This window comes from Nansenia antarctica, assembly GCF_963989245.1.
Source record: "Nansenia antarctica genome assembly, chromosome: 9".
Taxonomy (NCBI): Eukaryota; Metazoa; Chordata; class Actinopteri; order Argentiniformes; family Microstomatidae; genus Nansenia; species Nansenia antarctica.
In genome coordinates, this window is record NC_137679.1 from 223,544 (window position 1) to 241,043 (window position 17,500).

Sequence of the window (17,500 nt, forward strand, 5' to 3'; positions counted from 1 at the left end):
ATTGGAGGGGTATTATTAGCCAACTTGAACATAACTAGTTTAATGGTTGTTTCAAAAAGGTAACTGAATCCCATCTGGAACGTGCAGCGTTGTAAAATAATGTGTTTACATAGTTAACATAGTTAGCATAGTTATCATACATGCACTTCAGTTGCAGCTAGTGTCATTCAAGATTAGTGAGGACAAAAACAACTATTTGTATGACCTTATTTCTAGCATATTATATATACTGTATATATATAACCCTAACCCTAACCCATACTGTATATATATATTATTTATTATTATTTATTATTATTATACTGTATATATATATATGTTCTAGAATGGTTGGTCATATATATATACTGTATATATATATGTATATATATTAGCATATTGGATGTCATTCATACAACGACATCCGCGCTGATCTTTTTATCTTTTTATCAAAACACTATGAGAATTTTAATGACTTTAATGACCATAATAAATTGTGTAACATTTTAGCTGGTGAACACTGCATTAATGAATGTGCCACGGCCTGCCACCTCATCCTACAAAGAAGAGTAGCCTTCATGAGCACCGCAAAATAAACTGCCCACTCCTCCTTTTTTTATACATATTTAATTGCTTTTACATATTGTATTTTATTGTAATGCCAATGGTATTTGTTGTGTAATAGTTCAAGTGTAATAGTACTTGAATGTACGTTTTTAATTTATATTGCTATAAATTGTATTGTGTCTCACAACTCCATGTGAGTAGTCCTCAACTTTTTAATGCACCTTTTGTTGCTGTTCTTTATACCATACCTGTTTGTTGAGAAGCAGTGTTTCCTCTACATGCATTTCATCGTGGCGGGCCGCCACGATGGAATTTCCTCCGCCACCATTCAGATTTCTCAAAAAAAAAAAAAAAAAAAGTTCTCGAAAAAAAAAAAAAAAAAAAAACACATTTTAGCTGATTAAAATATATCTGATCCTAGATCAGCGCTATAATGGATGTTGACTAAAAGTGCACCTAAATCCACGCCCATCTCTCTCTAACCACTGATCCAAAATCAGATTAATGACATTCAGTTGACGACGTGACACAAGGGCTCCTGATTGGTCTAAATGTGAACTGTGGTATTATTGTTATTGTGTACAGGCCACCGTAGTGACATCCGGGGGGTATTCCATCAACATCGCTAAAGGGAAAATCCAGGTTTAGTCTGATAAATCTCGCGAGAGTTCTTACAAATATCCAGGCATGCTTGAGTGTGTTGTTGACAATCGTTCATGTCCTTCATTAAACGTTTAGCTTTGTCATTTGATACGCCGCCTACGACTACCATCTCTCTGCACTACAGTAAACAGTTAATCAGTAACGTTAGCCGCTTTTGTGCTCATGTAGGCCTACTTCGTATTATATGATCTTTGTGTGTGTATGTGACTGTCAGTCACAAGTTTATATTCTGTATATTCATTATTTATTTTTTTGGGCCATCCTCTAGTTTTGGCTGTGATAAAAAAAAAAAAAAAAAAAAAAAACTTTGTTTTGAGCGCGCGTGCGCGTTTCATGCGCGTGCCGGCCACCCGCCACCATTGTAAAAATTCCTGGAGGAAACACTGAGAAGTGACACATAAATAAAGATATATCTATCTATCTATCTATCTATCTTCATAATTCCATTCACCCTGCTCAATGTAACATCGCTAGGTTTAGGCTGTTTACATACAGAGCTAGGGCGTGACACCATATACCTATCATGAGGTTGCTCCTAGCCTCCTAGCCTACACATGAACACTAGAATGCAGGTGAGGCTAGCTGTGTCTGGCTAGGTGTGTCTGGCTAGTTGTACCTATCATGAGGTTGCTCCTAGCCTCCTAATGAACGTTTAGAATGCAGGTGAGGCTAGCTGTGTCTGGCTAGGTGTATACCTTTCATGAGTTGCTCCTAGCCTCCTAGCCTGCACATGAATCTTTAGAATGCAGGTACTCCTAGCCTGCACATGAACCTTTAGAATGCAGGTACTCCTAGCCTGCACATGAACCTTTAGAATGCAGGTGCGCAGGAGAAATAAATCAGAGTCATCAAAATGACACTGACACCTTCAATCCCGCCATGCGATCTTGCTGCATCTAGCTGATCTGATCACCCTGAGCACACACGGTTTCATAGCAGTCATAGCCGGCATAGCAGCCACATACAACATCGTAAATCACTTAACTTCCTGCTATCATCCATGCACTCTCCTCCTCCTCTCACCTTTCTCCTTTGCCTGGGAACTTCAGTGCACAACAGCTGTCTGTGTGCACCAGGTGCGAAAAAACCTCTACAAACGAGATCTTCATACCAACAGCTACAATAACCACTAACACAGACCATAACAGCTACAATAACCACTAACACAGACCATAACAGCTACAATAACCACTAACACAGACCATAACAGCTACAATAACCACTAACACACTAACACAGACCACAGTGTTGAACTAACATAACCCTACAATTCCAGTCCCAAGTTTATAATCCTGGAATGCAAACAGCAAGCAAGCAGTTACCCTGGCAGGCCCGAGGCCCTGGCTTGTATCGATTCGGAGAAGTTGCAATGTTGGATAGACGAGTGCTGCTCGTGCTTCTAAACAGGCCACAGTAGCCGGGAAGGTCTCATAGACTTCTCTCTATAGGTCTCTCTGTAGGTATAGAGAAGGCCTCATTGACTTTCAATGAGAGTAGGGGTCGGCAAAACGCAAGCGGATTGGCAAGCAAGCGGTTTGTGGCGCTTTGCTCCCGTGAGCATCAACTGTTGGGGCTTCACATTTCATGCATTTTGCTGTATTTCCTGTGTTATTGTTTTCATGGTGATGATCTAATTCAATGATTACACTGCTACACAACGTCTTAAATGGTAAATGGACTGACATACGTATATATATATATATATATATATATATATCCTTATTCCAAAGCGCTTTACAACGGCCTCTCATTCACCCATTCACACTCACATTCACACACCAATGGCGGCCAAGCTACCATGCAAGACGCCGGCCCGCTCACTGGGAGCAATTTTGGGGTTCAGTGTCTTGCCCAAGGACACTTCGACATGTGGCCAGCCGGGGCTAGAACTGCTGATCTGCCGACCTTGCGATTATTAGACGCCGACCCTCCCTCCTGAGACACAGTTCCCAGGGTTCAGGACTGGCTCATTTAGATTAGATTAGATTAAACCTTATTGTCATCGCAGAGTACAAGTACAATATAACGAAATGCGGTTGTATGACTGGCACACGGCTGGTTCATGTCTGGTTCATGTCTGGCTCATGTCTGGCTCATGTCTGGCTCATGTCTGGCTCATGTCTGGCTCATGTCTGGCTCATATCTGGCTCATATCTGGCTCATGTCTGGCTCATGTCTGGCTCATATCTGGCTCATGTCTGGCTCATGTCTGGCTCATATCTGGCTCATGTCTGGCTCATGTCTGGCTCATATCTGGCTCATATCTGGCTCATGTCTGGCTCATATCTGGCTCATGTCTGGCTCATGTCTGGCTCATATCTGGCTCATGTCTGGCTCATGTCTGGCTCATTGCTGGCTCATGTCTGGCTCATATCTGGCTCATATCTGGCTCATGTCTGGCTCATGTCTGGCTCATGTCTGGCTCAGTGCTGGCTCATGTCTGGCTCATGTCTGGCTCATGTCTGGCTCATATCTGGCTCATATCTGGCTCATGTCTGGCTCATGTCTGGCTCATGTCTGGCTCATGTCTGGCTCAGTGCTGGCTCATGTCTGGCTCATGTCTGGCTCATGTCTGGCTCATATCTGGCTCATATCTGGCTCATGTCTGGCTCATGTCTGGCTCATGTCTGGCTCATGTCTGGCTCAGTGCTGGCTCATGTCTGGCTCATGTCTGGCTCATATCTGGCTCATGTCTGGCTCATGTCTGGCTCATGTCTGGCTCATGTCTGGCTCATGTCTGGCTCAGTGCTGGCTCATGTCTGGCTCATGTCTGGCTCATGTCTGGCTCATGTCTGGCTCATATCTGGCTCATGTCTGGCTCATGTCTGGCTCATGGCTCTTGAGGTGCCCTCTTGGGGAGAGGCGGCAGGTAGCCTAGAGGTTGGAGAGGCCGGCTAACTAGCAATCGGAAGGTCGCTGGTTCGATCCCCGCCTCAGGAGGGAGCTGCATGTGAGCTGGGGTCACTTGAGGGTGGCTGGCATCATATCTAAAGGTGCCTGCCACTGCCGTCGTGCCCTTGAGCAAGACACTTAACGCCCTAATTGCTCCAGGACCGCTGACTATGGCTGAGTCCTGTGCCCAGAGCAAAAAACTGTTTTCGATGTACTCCGTGCAATGACAAAAAGCTAACATAACAATGATTCTGTCTGAGTCAGGTTGTTGAGTCAGGTTGTTGATTCAGGTTGTTAGGGTTAGGGTTAGGCTAAATTAGCTGCAGTTAGTTGGTGTTAGTGAAAGGTCAAGAAAATCTTACTGTTAAACTTGTCTTTGTCTTTCTCTCTCTCTCTTAGAGTCGACTACTCACCACACTGCACTGTCGTGCTATAGCTATAGCATACGCTCTCAGCAACCAATCAAAAGGTTCAGACTTTTATTTTGAAAAACTGAAATACATTTCAACACACTCGCTAGTCAAGCCAAAATATTGCAATACAATGGATTGGGTGAGTAATCACCACTGCTACCTAGTTAACTAGAACATTACTTTACATTGTTAGCAGGCTCACAAAACAAGCTGTGTTAGTTGACTAGCGATGTGTCGTTGATTTTCAACGACGCGGAAATGTATTTGCATTTTTCAAAATAAAAGTCAGAACATTTGACTTTTATTTATATCTGACCCCTTTTCACCAGCAGCTGTCACATCTGATTGGTTGGAGGAGATGTAAAGTCATACTGCAAGAGCTCTGATAGGTTAGAGGACGTCCAACGAAGAGCTCTGATAGGTTAGAGGACGTCCAACCAAGAGCTCTGATAGGTTAGAGGACGTCCAACCGGAAGATTTCATCATTTCTGTGTTAGAGAAACTGACAGGCAAATCTCTAAGAGGCCTATTAAATCACTGTCCCGTTAGGCCCCAGACATTATCATCTCACATGGTTTGTGTTAGGACTGCATGAAGCACCAAACTGACCCGTTTGAATTGAGTTAAGACTAGAACAGCCATGAGAAAGAAGAAGAAAGTTATATCTTTGCACTCCCAGTATCCTTACATTTTCAAAATCACATCAGGATAAGCTAGTATGAAGCTATTTTGCAGTTTTTCTGTGTAGGAAGCAGGCTAAGTTATAAGCAGCCAACTAGTAAGTAAGTAAGTAAGTACAACTTTATTTATGATTAAACTTAACCGTGAACTTTATCACGGATGCACAGGGTGCTTTACATTTTTTTTAAAAACGAAAAGTGTAAATTCAAAACATCAATGATTAAAAACAAAAAGGGGACAACATAAACAGACCATGAACAGAAACAATACGAAGTCTAAAACTGCCTAAACAGATGCGGCTTTAATTGCAGCTTAAAGATTTGTTCTAGAGTCTCTCAGGTCAGGGGGGAGGAGGGCGTTCTAGAGTCTCTCAGGTCAGGGGGGAGGAGGGCGTTCTAGAGTCTCTCAGGTCAGGGGGGAGGAGGGCGTTCTAGAGTCTCTCAGGTCAGGGGGGAGGAGGGCGTTCTAGAGTCTCTCAGGTCAGGGGGGAGGAGGGCGTTCTAGAGTCTCTCAGGTCAGGGGGGAGGAGGGCGTTCTAGAGTCTCTCAGGTCAGGGGGGAGGAGGGCGTTCCAGAGTCTCTCAGGTCAGGGAGGAGGAGGGCGTTCTAGAGTCTCTCAGGTCAGGGGGGAGGAGGGCGTTCTAGAGTCTCTCAGGTCAGGGGGGAGGGCGTTCTAGAGTCTCTCAGGTCAGGGGGGAGGAGGGCGTTCTAGAGTCTCTCAGGTCAGGGGGGAGGGCGTTCTAGAGTCTCTCAGGTCAGGGGGGAGGAGGGCGTTCTAGAGTCTCTCAGGTCAGGGGGGAGGAGGGCGTTCTAGAGTCTCTCAGGTCAGGGAGGAGGAGGGCGTTCCAGAGTCTCTCAGGTCAGGGGGGAGGAGGGCGTTCCAGAGTCTCTCAGGTCAGGGGGGAGGGCGTTCTAGAGTCTCTCAGGTCAGGGGGGAGGGCGTTCTAGATTCTCTCAGGTCAGGGGGGAGGGCGTTCTAGAGGCTCTCAGGTCAGGGGGGGGAGGGCGTTCCAGAGTCTCTCAGGTCAGGGGGGAGGAGGGCGTTCTAGAGTCTCTCAGGTCAGGGGGGAGGAGGGCGTTCTAGAGTCTCTCAGGTCAGGGGGGAGGAGGGCGTTCTAGAGTCTCTCAGGTCAGGGAGGAGGGCGTTCTAGAGTCTCTCAGGTCAGGGGGGAGGAGGGCGTTCTAGAGTCTCTCAGGTCAGGGGGGAGGGCGTTCTAGAGTCTCTCAGGTCAGGGGGGAGGAGGGCGTTCTAGAGTCTCTCAGGTCAGGGGGGAGGGCGTTCTAGAGTCTCTCAGGTCAGGGGGGAGGAGGGCGTTCTAGAGTCTCTCAGGTCAGGGAGGAGGAGGGCGTTCCAGAGTCTCTCAGGTCAGGGGGGAGGAGGGCGTTCCAGAGTCTCTCAGGTCAGGGGGGAGGGCGTTCTAGAGTCTCTCAGGTCAGGGGGGAGGGCGTTCTAGATTCTCTCAGGTCAGGGGGGAGGGCGTTCTAGAGGCTCTCAGGTCAGGGGGGGGAGGGCGTTCCAGAGTCTCTCAGGTCAGGGGGGAGGAGGGCGTTCTAGAGTCTCTCAGGTCAGGGGGGAGGAGGGCGTTCTAGAGTCTCTCAGGTCAGGGGGGAGGAGGGCGTTCTAGAGTCTCTCAGGTCAGGGGGGAGGGCGTTCCAGAGTCTCTCAGGTCAGGGGGGAGGAGGGCGTTCTAGAGTCTCTCAGGTCAGGGGGGAGGAGGGCGTTCTAGAGTCTCTCAGGTCAGGGGGGAGGGCGTTCTAGAGGCTCTCAGGTCAGGGGGGAGGAGGGCGTTCTAGAGTCTCTCAGGTCAGGGGGGAGGGCGTTCTAGAGTCTCTCAGGTCAGGGGGGAGGAGGGCGTTCTAGAGTCTCTCAGGTCAGGGGGGAGGGCGTTCTAGAGTCTCTCAGGTCAGGGGGGAGGAGGGCGTTCTAGAGTCTCTCAGGTCAGGGGGGAGGAGGGCGTTCTAGAGTCTCTCAGGTCAGGGGGGAGGAGGGCGTTCTAGAGTCTCTCAGGTCAGGGAGGAGGGCGTTCCAGAGTCTCTCAGGTCAGGGGGGAGGAGGGCGTTCTAGAGTCTCTCAGGTCAGGGGGGAGGGCGTTCTAGAGGCTCTCAGGTCAGGGGGGAGGGCGTTCCAGAGTCTCTCAGGTCAGGGGGGAGGAGGGCGTTCCAGAGTCTCTCAGGTCAGGGGGGAGGGCGTTCCAGAGTCTCAGGTCAGGGGGGGGAGGGCGTTCTAGAGTCTCTCAGGTCAGGGGGGAGGGCGTTCTAGAGTCTCTCAGCTCAGGGGGGAGGGCGTTCCAGAGTCTCTCAGGTCAGGGGGGAGGAGGGCGTTCCAGAGTCTCTCAGGTCAGGGGGGAGGGCGTTCCAGAGGCTCTCAGGTCAGGGGGGAGGGCGTTCTAGAGTCTTGGGGCCGTTACCTCAAACGCTCTGTCCCCTTTAGTTTTTAGTGGTCGTTGTGTGTAAATAGCAGCATAGCATTGTAAAGAGCAGGGTTCCCGCGCTGGTCTTAAAAAGCCTTAAAGTCTAAATTCCAGCAAGCCGATCTATAAGGCCTAAAAAGGTCTTAAATGTATGGTATTAGGTCTAAGAAATTAGGTGCTAGGTCTTAAAAATGAGATTAGCTTGTCCTGCAAGGAAATCAGTCCGACCACGTCTATTTACGCGGAAATTAATCAAGCTGGAACCAAAAAAATGCCAATTCACTGTCCCCCGGGAGGAATGGTTGGCAAACAAAGCGCTCATGGCAGTGAATCCCTCATGTCATCACCTCGAGGATGACAAAAAGCTATCACATGGTGTCGTGAATAGGTCTAAAATTATATTCAAAGAGGTCTTAAAAAGGTCTTAAATTTGACTTGTTGAAACTTGTAGGAAACCCTGAAAGAGGCAAGGCGGCTCTTTTAGTAGGTAATAAAGGCACGGCTGTTCTGGTGTCAAATGAAGAAACACACTGACACACTGACACTTCAGTGTTCGTGTGCTCTGAACACAAACACGATAAACACTATCAATTCAATTTGGAGCCTTGCTTCTATTGACATACGTAGCTGCATATCACATGACCCCTGTAGCCTCCCCGTCTTATTACATGACCCCTGTAGCCTCCCCGTCTTATCACATGACCCCTGTAGCCTCCCCGTCATATCACATGACCCCTGTAGCCTCCCCGTCATATCACATGACCCCTGTAGCCTCCCCGTCTTATTACATGACCCCTGTAGCCTCCCCGTCATATCACATGACCCCTGTAGCCTCCCCGTCTTGTTTTGATAACCAAAAATAACTTTGTGGAATTTAATTAGGAATCTAATTAGGTTCCATTCATCCTCATACATTTTGGTGCATCTATCTTCCCTTTCTTCACACTTTCATTGGTCTTTCTCTTTGTGCGTTGCTTCTCCTCCTCATCCCAGACACTTAGGAAGATGCTTAGAGTGATCTATGCGCTGAACCCCTTGACGTGTGACGTCCTGACAGGGCCGCCCTTATCTGCCCCCCACTCAAGTCTTTGATTCCAGGCACTTAGTCTAGATGGTTAATCCTCCATTGGTGGTTTTCATCTCAAGGAGGTGCTATCAATAGAAACCTCTCCCCATGTTTTGACTTTGGATCTGCTGCTAATCTGGGTTAAGAGGCAAGGTGCGGGTCTGGTTGCGTAACAAGCTCAGACTGGCATAGAGACATGGGAGGTGGGAGGGGGAGGGGGAGGTTGTATTGACACAACTTGTCAATCGATTAGGCAGACAGAGAGAGAGAGAGAGAGAGAGAGAGAGAGAGAGAGAGAGAGAGAGAGAGAGAGAGAGGGGACTCTTTGCCCAACAGCCATGGTTCAGTATAAGACTCGATCGACGTCAACGCTGTCTCTCCCTGGCAGTAGATAACAGACCGATAACAGACAGATTACAGACAGATAACAGACAGATAACAGACAGATAGCTCCATTCAACATGTTAGAAATAGTCAAAGGTAATGCCAAATATCTCAGCGCATTCCCCTTGTGTAATACCACACTGTAGCTACACAGCAGTTACACAGCAGTTACTATGTGAGTTCAATGTTAATAATAATAATTTTAATAATTTAATAATTTTGCCATTTAGCAGACGCTTTCAATCCAAAGCGACTTACAATTACGAATTACAGGGACATTCCCCCTGGAGTAACTGAGGGCTAAGTGCCTTACTCAAGGGCACACTAGTAGTGGTGTGGCTTCAGGCGGGATTTGAACTCACAACCTTCCGATCACAAGTCCAACTCACTATCCACTAGACCACCACTACCCCCAATACCACAGGTGTTACTACAGTATGTGCAGTTACAAACATGTTGGGGCAACAATGTAAAGTGTTACCGTAAGACCTTCAGGGTTGTTCTTAAAGCCACAGATCGTACAATGAGCGGCCATATGCCATTTTATCCATCCCAGTTCTTATCCAGGTGGTTTTGGGGTTATCCGAAGTGATTCAGCACAATCAAGGGGTATGTTTAGTTAGTAGAAATTACGGGGAAATATTGCAACTTGTGGGGCTTTAAATGTGCAACTTCTTCAAGCTATGAAATGTATAATTGAATGATGTTATTTCTCTGGTTTTCAGATCTGGATACGCGCCTGTGTCCATCTATTGCTGTGCATCATACTCGGAGCCCACACCAGTGAATTTGGAAGTCCTGTCACAGATGACATCACAAGAATTTCACTATTGGTAAGGTCTTCAGACCTGTTTTAATATTCATTCAGTTGGGGGCGCTTAGGTGGCGTAACGGGTTAAGCGTCGACCATGTAACCGCAGCGTTCCCGGTTGGATTCCAGCCGCAGACATAACCTGCTTGTCATCCCTTCTCTCTCTCTCTCTCTCCCACCCATCCTTCCTGTCTAAATCTCTACTGTCTCTACCAATAAAAAAGAAAAATGTGAGTGGGACTGCCCCACTCGGAAGAAATAACTCAAATATTAATTCAGTGTGCGGATGCTGTTATTCTGCACTCTACTGATACTCTTCCGTTCCAGCACCTCAGCAAAGTCTGATCACGGATGAGCGGTGGTATTTTCACTATTTGAATATTCATGATACCAAAACTGTTTTGTTGTTTGTATTTAGCTGAACAAGTGGGGTAACTGTAACGCCCTCCCCAACCACATCAGACACACACACATCAGCTCGCCTTCACCAGTTAACCCTCTCCCCCTCCCCTTCCCATGTGTCCCCAGCACTACCTCAATTAGGCCCCTATACTTTCTTCTATCTACCTTTTGTTTCTTTTTATTATTACTACTCGATCTTTTCAGTTTGTAAAGCGTCTTTGAGTGTCTAGAAAAGCGCTATATAAGTCTAATGGTATTATTATTATTATTATTATTATTATTATTATAACTGTGGTGTTTCAGTGAAAGTTTTGCCCAAAAAAAAGAGATTGGGGACACTTTTCAACGAGCCTTAACCTCCCTGACTGAGCTGAAGACTCTGAGCTCGCCTCTCTAACCAGCTTGTAAACAAGTGTAACAACATCATGTGATTCTGTCACATAAAAGAACCAGTTGTTTTACATTTTGGCATTCAGCAGATGCCTTTTATCCAAAGCCGACTCACAACAAACACATTTGACTAAGTAAGTGAATCATCTATCCACCAGTCACAGCAGGAAGACATAATCCATGCTCAGGCCCGGGGCCTTTGGCAGTCGTCGTGCTAGAAGAAGGAAGAATTTATTTTTAAAAGAATTTATCTCTCTATTTTTTTTTTATTATGACACTGGGGAAACAGTAGAGGGGTTAGTAGATATCTCAGGAGGGACAGTTAAGGTGTAGACTGAAGAGATGGAGGTCTTTAGGAAGGACAGTTAAGGTGTAGACTGAAGAGATGGAGGTCTTTAGGAAGGACAGTTAAGGTGTAGCCTGAAGAGATGGAAGTCTTCAGGAGGGACAGTTAAGGCGTAGCCTGAAGAGATGGAGGTCTTTAGGAGGGACAGTTAAGGTGTAGCCTGAAGAGATGGAGGTCTTTAGGAGGGACAGTTAAGGTGTAGCCTGAAGAGATGGAAGTCTTCAGGAGGGACAGTTAAGGTGTAGCCTGAAGAGATGGAGGTCTTTAGGAGGAACAGTTAAGGTGTAGCCTGAAGAGATGGAAGTCTTCAGGAGGGACAGTTAAGGTGTAGCCTGAAGAGATGGAGGTCTTTAGGAGGGACAGTTAAGGTGTAGCCTGAAGAGATGGAAGTCTTCAGGAAGGACAGTTAAGGTGTAGTAGCCTGAAGAGATGGAGAGCTTTAGGAAGGACAGTTAAGGTGTAGCCTGAAGAGATGGAGGTCTTCAGTCTATGGCAGTGTGTGACATTGTGCATGTGGACGCAAGATTAATAACACATGTTTCTGCTTGGAACTTCAAAAGCACACAGGAGCCGCCAAATAAATTGTTGGAAATTACCGCAGACAGTTTGTACGCGGTTCTGGAGTGCTACCCAAATAGCCGGAAGGCTCTGGAAAGCTCCGGAAAAGCCTAAACACTTGTTATTTTTTAAATTATTATGGCAACATTATGTAATGATGCTATGAATGATTACATACGCTGTGATGTCATTTATAAACGGATGACTAGAGTAGCACAATCAAAGAATGTCTCAACAATGAAACATTGTTTTTCTCCATTGACTTTTATTTAGTAAAAATGGTCAATGAACGAACTGTATAGTATCGTATGTTTCCAGACATGGGGGGGGATGGTAAATAAATGGTAAATGGACTGACTTATATAGCGCCAAAGCGCTTTACAACGGCCTCTCATTCACCCATTCACACACACATTCACACACCAATGGCGGGTAGCTGCCATGCAAGGCGCCGGCCCGCTCACTGGGAGCAATTTGGGGTTCAGTGTCTTGCCCGAGGACACTTCGACATGTGGCCAGCCGGGGCTCGAACCGGTCATTAGACGGCGCCTCTACCTCCTGAGACACAGCCGCCCCAATAGAAACACAGAATAGAGACAGGGATCAATAACAACACATCCCCTGATAGCCCAACTATTAACATTATATTCAAACAATACCACCTCAATACTAAACCAACATGTTAGATAGGACTGATACAGAGTACAAGTGTCACTCAGATTTCAAATTCGATAGAGATGAGATGCGATGACTAGCTCTCACGCTAGGAACTCATTTTTACTCGCTACCCCCAACATAGCCAAACACATCTTGATATTACGAAAGTAATAAATAGGTTGTGTTAATTTGCGACAGGGTGTGGTGAAAAAGTCCTCAAGTCGGGTCAATTAGGTCAATTTTCAGGTTTTTTCCAGATTATGAAAGAAGCGCAGGTCGCAAGCTTTCAAATGATGTGTCATTGACAAATCGTCCCTAAAAAGTGTTTACAAACAGGTCTCTACATTTGATTGTTATGATGATAATAAGGAACAAACATTTGATTAGGGTTGTTCAAAGGTATCCAGACCAAGGATCTGATTCACTTATGTCCTGTAACTGTATGATCACCCATTACCCTCCATTATCTGGGCAAAGTTAAGGAACGGGGCAGTCGTCATATGTACCGTTGGAGACTGAAGGTTACACCTTAACTGCTCCTCCTGACTCATCTACTACCCCCCAGCACTGTGTCTCCTGAGACACCTACTACCCCCCAGCACTGTGTCTCCTGAGACATCTACTACCCCCCAGCACTGTGTCTACTGAGACATCTACTACCCCCCAGCACTGTGTCTCCTGAGACATCTACTACCCCCCAGCACTGTGTCTACTGAGACATCTACTACCCCCCAGCACTGTGTCTCCTGAGACATCTACTACCCCCCCAGCACTGTGTCTCCTGAGACATCTACTACCCCCCTTGTACTGTCTCTTCAGTGCCCCCCTTGTACTGTCTCTGAATAAAAAAGACAATTTTCAAGACGACTGCCAGTGGCCCCTGGCCTGAGCTAGATTACACCTCCTGCTAGAACTGGTGGATTGATGATTCACTTCCTTAGTCAAATGTATTGATTGTAAGTTTGTAAGGCGTCTGCTAAATGCCAAACATGTAGATGTGTAACTATGTGATGCTGCTCTTCTTTTGTCTGTAGCTCCACTCTCCCTGAGAGAGAGAGAGAGAGAGAGAGAGAGAGAGAGTGAGAGGTGAGAGTGAGAGAGAGGTGAGAGTGAGAGAGGTGTAGCTCCACGCCCCCTGAGTGAGAGAGAGTGAGAGGTGAGAGTGAGAGGTGAGAGTGAGAGAGGTGAGAGTGAAAGAGAGAGTGAGTGAGAGAGGTGAGAGTGAGAGAGGTGAGAGTGAAAGAGAGAGTGAGATAGAGTGAGGGTGAGAGAGAGTGAGAGTGAGAGAGAGAGTGAGTGAGAGAGGTGAGAGTGAGAGAGAGAGTGAGAGAGACAGAGAGAGAGTGAGAGAGAGACAGAGAGAGTGAGAGAGACAGAGAGAGAGTGAGAGAGAGACAGAGAGAGTGAGAGAGAGAGTGAGAGACAGAGAGAGTGAGAGAGGTGAGAGTGAGTGAGAGAGGTGAGAGTGCGAGAGAGAGAGAGAGAGACAGAGAGAGACAGAGAGAGAGACAGAGACAGAGAGAGAGAGAGAGAGACAGAGAGAGAGAGAGAGAGACAGAGAGAGAGAGAGAGAGACAGTGAGAGAGAGACAGTGAGAGAGTGAGCTGCACACTTTGACACTTGTGACATTCCTCCCTGAGTCAGAGAGGCTGAGGCAGACTGACACATATCAGCTGCAGTTGTTCCTTTAAGGCATCTTGTCTCCTTAGAAACCTGGGGGCTGTTCCACGAACGTTGATTAGTATATCGGCGATAAAAATAAATCAGGCGATCAGGCAACTCGGGATTGGAATTCAAGCCTCAGGTGATTCCTCGAACGAGGATCAGGCTTGTGTCATGAGTGTTCACAGAACACCGGCTTAGAAATCCTCGATATGGGCGTGTGCACGCAGACATAAAGAGCCCCGTAGAGTCGAACTGTCGAAATGAAGATACTCCACTCTGCAGGGGTCCTACTTTTGCGCAGCATTCCGACTTATTGATCTTTATGAAGACGGAAAAATAAGATGTAAAATAGTGCAATACTGCCGCAATTAACAAGGCGAGGGAAATGGTTTGGCATGAAATTGCTGACCGATTAAATGCGTAGGTCATACTAGCCTCAGTTATTGTTATATGTTCATATTTTAATAAATGAATATTGACTACTGTGGTGATATGAGCAGCAGGCTACAAACCGTCATATCGTCACGATGGCCTAGTGGTATCGACCGCTGCCATAGTATTTATTCGTCATTTTAAGACGGTGGTTCAAATCCCTCTTCTGACACACTTTTTACTGCATTTCGTTGTCTGAATCTAATCTAAAATCTCATCTAAAAAAGTATGTAGGCTATAAAATGATGGTGCAGGCTAATTTACAAGAACTGACACGATTACAATGGTGTTTGAAGCCTTTCTGAGTAGTAAATTATGTTCCTCTAACTGGACCCTGGATTTGGCATAGATTACTTGTTCTGATGATTACTGATGGATAGATGATTCACTTCGACAGATATATCTATTGTAAGTCGATTTGCATGAAGGCTTCGGTTAAATGTAAAAAATAAAATAAAAATAAATCTTGCTGGCTGCCTTAACCACTGCGCCAGCCACACCGCTGTGATAATGGCAATGCAAGTTGATAGAGATACCTATTTATTTATTTTATTTTTTTACACTTTTTTATTTATCTATCGATCTATCTATCTATCACACTTTCAAAATATCAAGTTATCTATCACAGTCAAACTATCTATCTATCTATCTCATAAAAAGTGGGAACTAATATTTCCTAAAAGACACTTGAGGAACTCTCGTTCGGGATGTAGTTTCCGCCTGTGAGAGATTTTCTGACGCACGCATTACCTAAACCAGCCTGTAGGTCTGCTCGGGACCAGAATTATTCAGAAGGATTGGTTGCATAGCAACCAAGCAGCGAATTATTTGAGCCACATTGATGGAACCGACCGAAGGCTTAAATTAGCGCCCGAATCTGATTTAAACCTGGATCAGAGTTAATCGCCTTTAGTGGAACAGGGCCCAGCTCACACACTGATCAATGATCCTCAACACCAATGTGCATTGTAACGACATCGTGACATCAGCCGTCATACATTGAATGGGGATGAATACAGAAGTCTATAATATGTATTATACCATAGTTAGCCCAGTTCCGACCAAGCCATTTAATTGGACCAGTGTTCATTTTGGCAGCTATTTTAGATTTAGTCTTAGTCACAATTAGTCCATTTTATCCTTCTTAGTGATAGTCTAGTTTTCGTCGACGAAAACTCATAACATTTTAGTCTAGTTTTAGTCAACGGAATTCATAACATTTGAGTCTAGTTTTAGTCACATTTAACAGTCCATCTTACAGCGACATCTTCCTGCGTTGTCTACAACAGCGTAACAGTCCAGTACCCGAGTTGTTTATTCACTTCTACGTGTGTGTTGTTGACAGTCGTTCATGTCCTTCATTAAACGTTTAGCTTTGTCTTCTGATACGCTGCCTACGACTCCCGTCTCTCGGCACTACAATATATAATACATCTTACAGCAACATTTGATTTAACTGTTTATGTCATATTGTTACCGTAGCTGGATATCTAGCTAGCCTCTCTCTCCCATCGATGCAGTGCTGCCGTGTTGTCCTGGGTTAGGGTTAGGTTTGTCCTGTTCTTCCCAGCTATTTTGAAGCCACATCGTTTCTCTTCAGCTATTACGGTGCGTTGTGTTTTATTTTCTGTTGCGTTATAATTAAAGTGTGTCCATATATCTCTTCTTTTCTTTCTTCCACTACCAAACACCAATACCCACTGCTTGCGCTTGAACTTCAGCCGCCGTGTAGCCGTTTGCTTTTGGCGCACTTCTTGTATGAATGAGTGCGCACGCGCGTCTGGGCATGAATGAATGAGCGCGCGGAGGATGGATAGACCAGCTACAACCCAGAATGCACTGCACTCGAAAAGATCATTCATTAAAAATGTGAATGTCCGTTAGTCCACAACAAACATTTTAGTCTCGTCAACGAAAGTCAAAATAGTTTAGTCACAGTTTTTATTTTCAAAGATCAATTTCTTGATTTTGTTGAAATATTTAAAAATAAATGATTAAATAAAGAAACAAATCAGAATCTGTTGTCGATTATTACTGTTAACTAATAAATGGCGCTGTAGAACTGTTGTATAAAAGCAATATCACCCCTCCCCCCCCCTCCTACAATCACAGCCGTGCTGATATTCAGTATAACAGCACTCCCTCTCGTGTGATATTGCTTAATTACATACCATTCATCTGAGATGTGGCTCCTTACCTACACAGTCATTTCTATGTTTCTCTGTGTTTCAGAAACAAAATATACCAAAAGATTACAAGATTCCTGTGGAGTACGTTCCAAAACAAGAGGTAAGATGTGTTTTCTTATTCTCAAAAGCAACATATAATAGCGAATAGAAAATTAGAAATCTTTAAGGTATGAGTTAAGTGACTTTTCTTAAGTGAGGTCTATTTTGTATTGGTGATAATTATCCTATGCCCATGATGATACTTATTTCTTTTTTTCCTTTTTGTTTTAGAGTGGCATGTGTTGGGTGAAGCTGAATGTGTTCTACTTGGAGAACAGTTTAGAACAATTAGCGAAGAAGTTTGGAAACATTTCGTCCAACAGATATAATATTAGCATATTCATCCAAATGCTGCAAGAAATTCGGACTCATATGGGGCCCACGGAAAATTTGGTAAGTGTTTTAGTTTTATTGTTGTTGTCTATCAGTGTGTATATGTGTTTAGTTTTATTGTTGGGTCTATCACAGCGTGTATAAGTGTTTAGTTTTATTGTTGGGTCTATCACAGCGTGTATATGTGTTTAGTTTTATTGTTGGGTCTATCACAGTGTGTATAAGTGTTTAGTTTTATTGTTGGGTCTATCACAGCGTGTATATGTGTTTAGTTTTATTGTTGGGTCTATCACAGTGTGTATAAGTGTTTAGTTTTATTGTTGGGTCTATCACAGCGTGTATATGTGTTTAGTTTTATTGTTGGGTCTATCACAGTGTGTATAAGTGTTTAGTTTTATTGTTGGGTCTATCACAGCGTGTATAAGTGTTTAGTTTTATTGTTGGGTCTATCACAGCGTGTATATGTGTTTAGTTTTATTGTTGGGTCCATCACAGTGTGTATAAGTGTTTAGTTTTATTGTTGTTGTCTGAATGAATTTGTATTTTACTCCACCTAATGTGCTTGAAAACATTAACGGTAACAGTTTACATTCACAAGTCTACATGTAGGGGTTTGTGTGAGC

At 45.0% G+C, this 17,500-nt stretch overlaps 1 protein-coding gene across 1 annotated transcript in view; it reads left to right on the plus strand.

Annotated features, from left to right (window-relative positions):
- The window catches only part of kitlga (kit ligand a), a 55,248-nt gene that overhangs the window by 31,381 nt on the left and 6,367 nt on the right, over positions 1-17,500 (plus strand). The window contains exons 2-4 of the mRNA XM_080539128.1: positions 9,781-9,888; positions 16,549-16,605; positions 16,776-16,937. Of these exons, the coding sequence (XP_080395254.1) occupies positions 9,781-9,888; positions 16,549-16,605; positions 16,776-16,937 (327 nt within the window). The remainder of the gene's footprint in view (positions 1-9,780; positions 9,889-16,548; positions 16,606-16,775; positions 16,938-17,500) is intronic.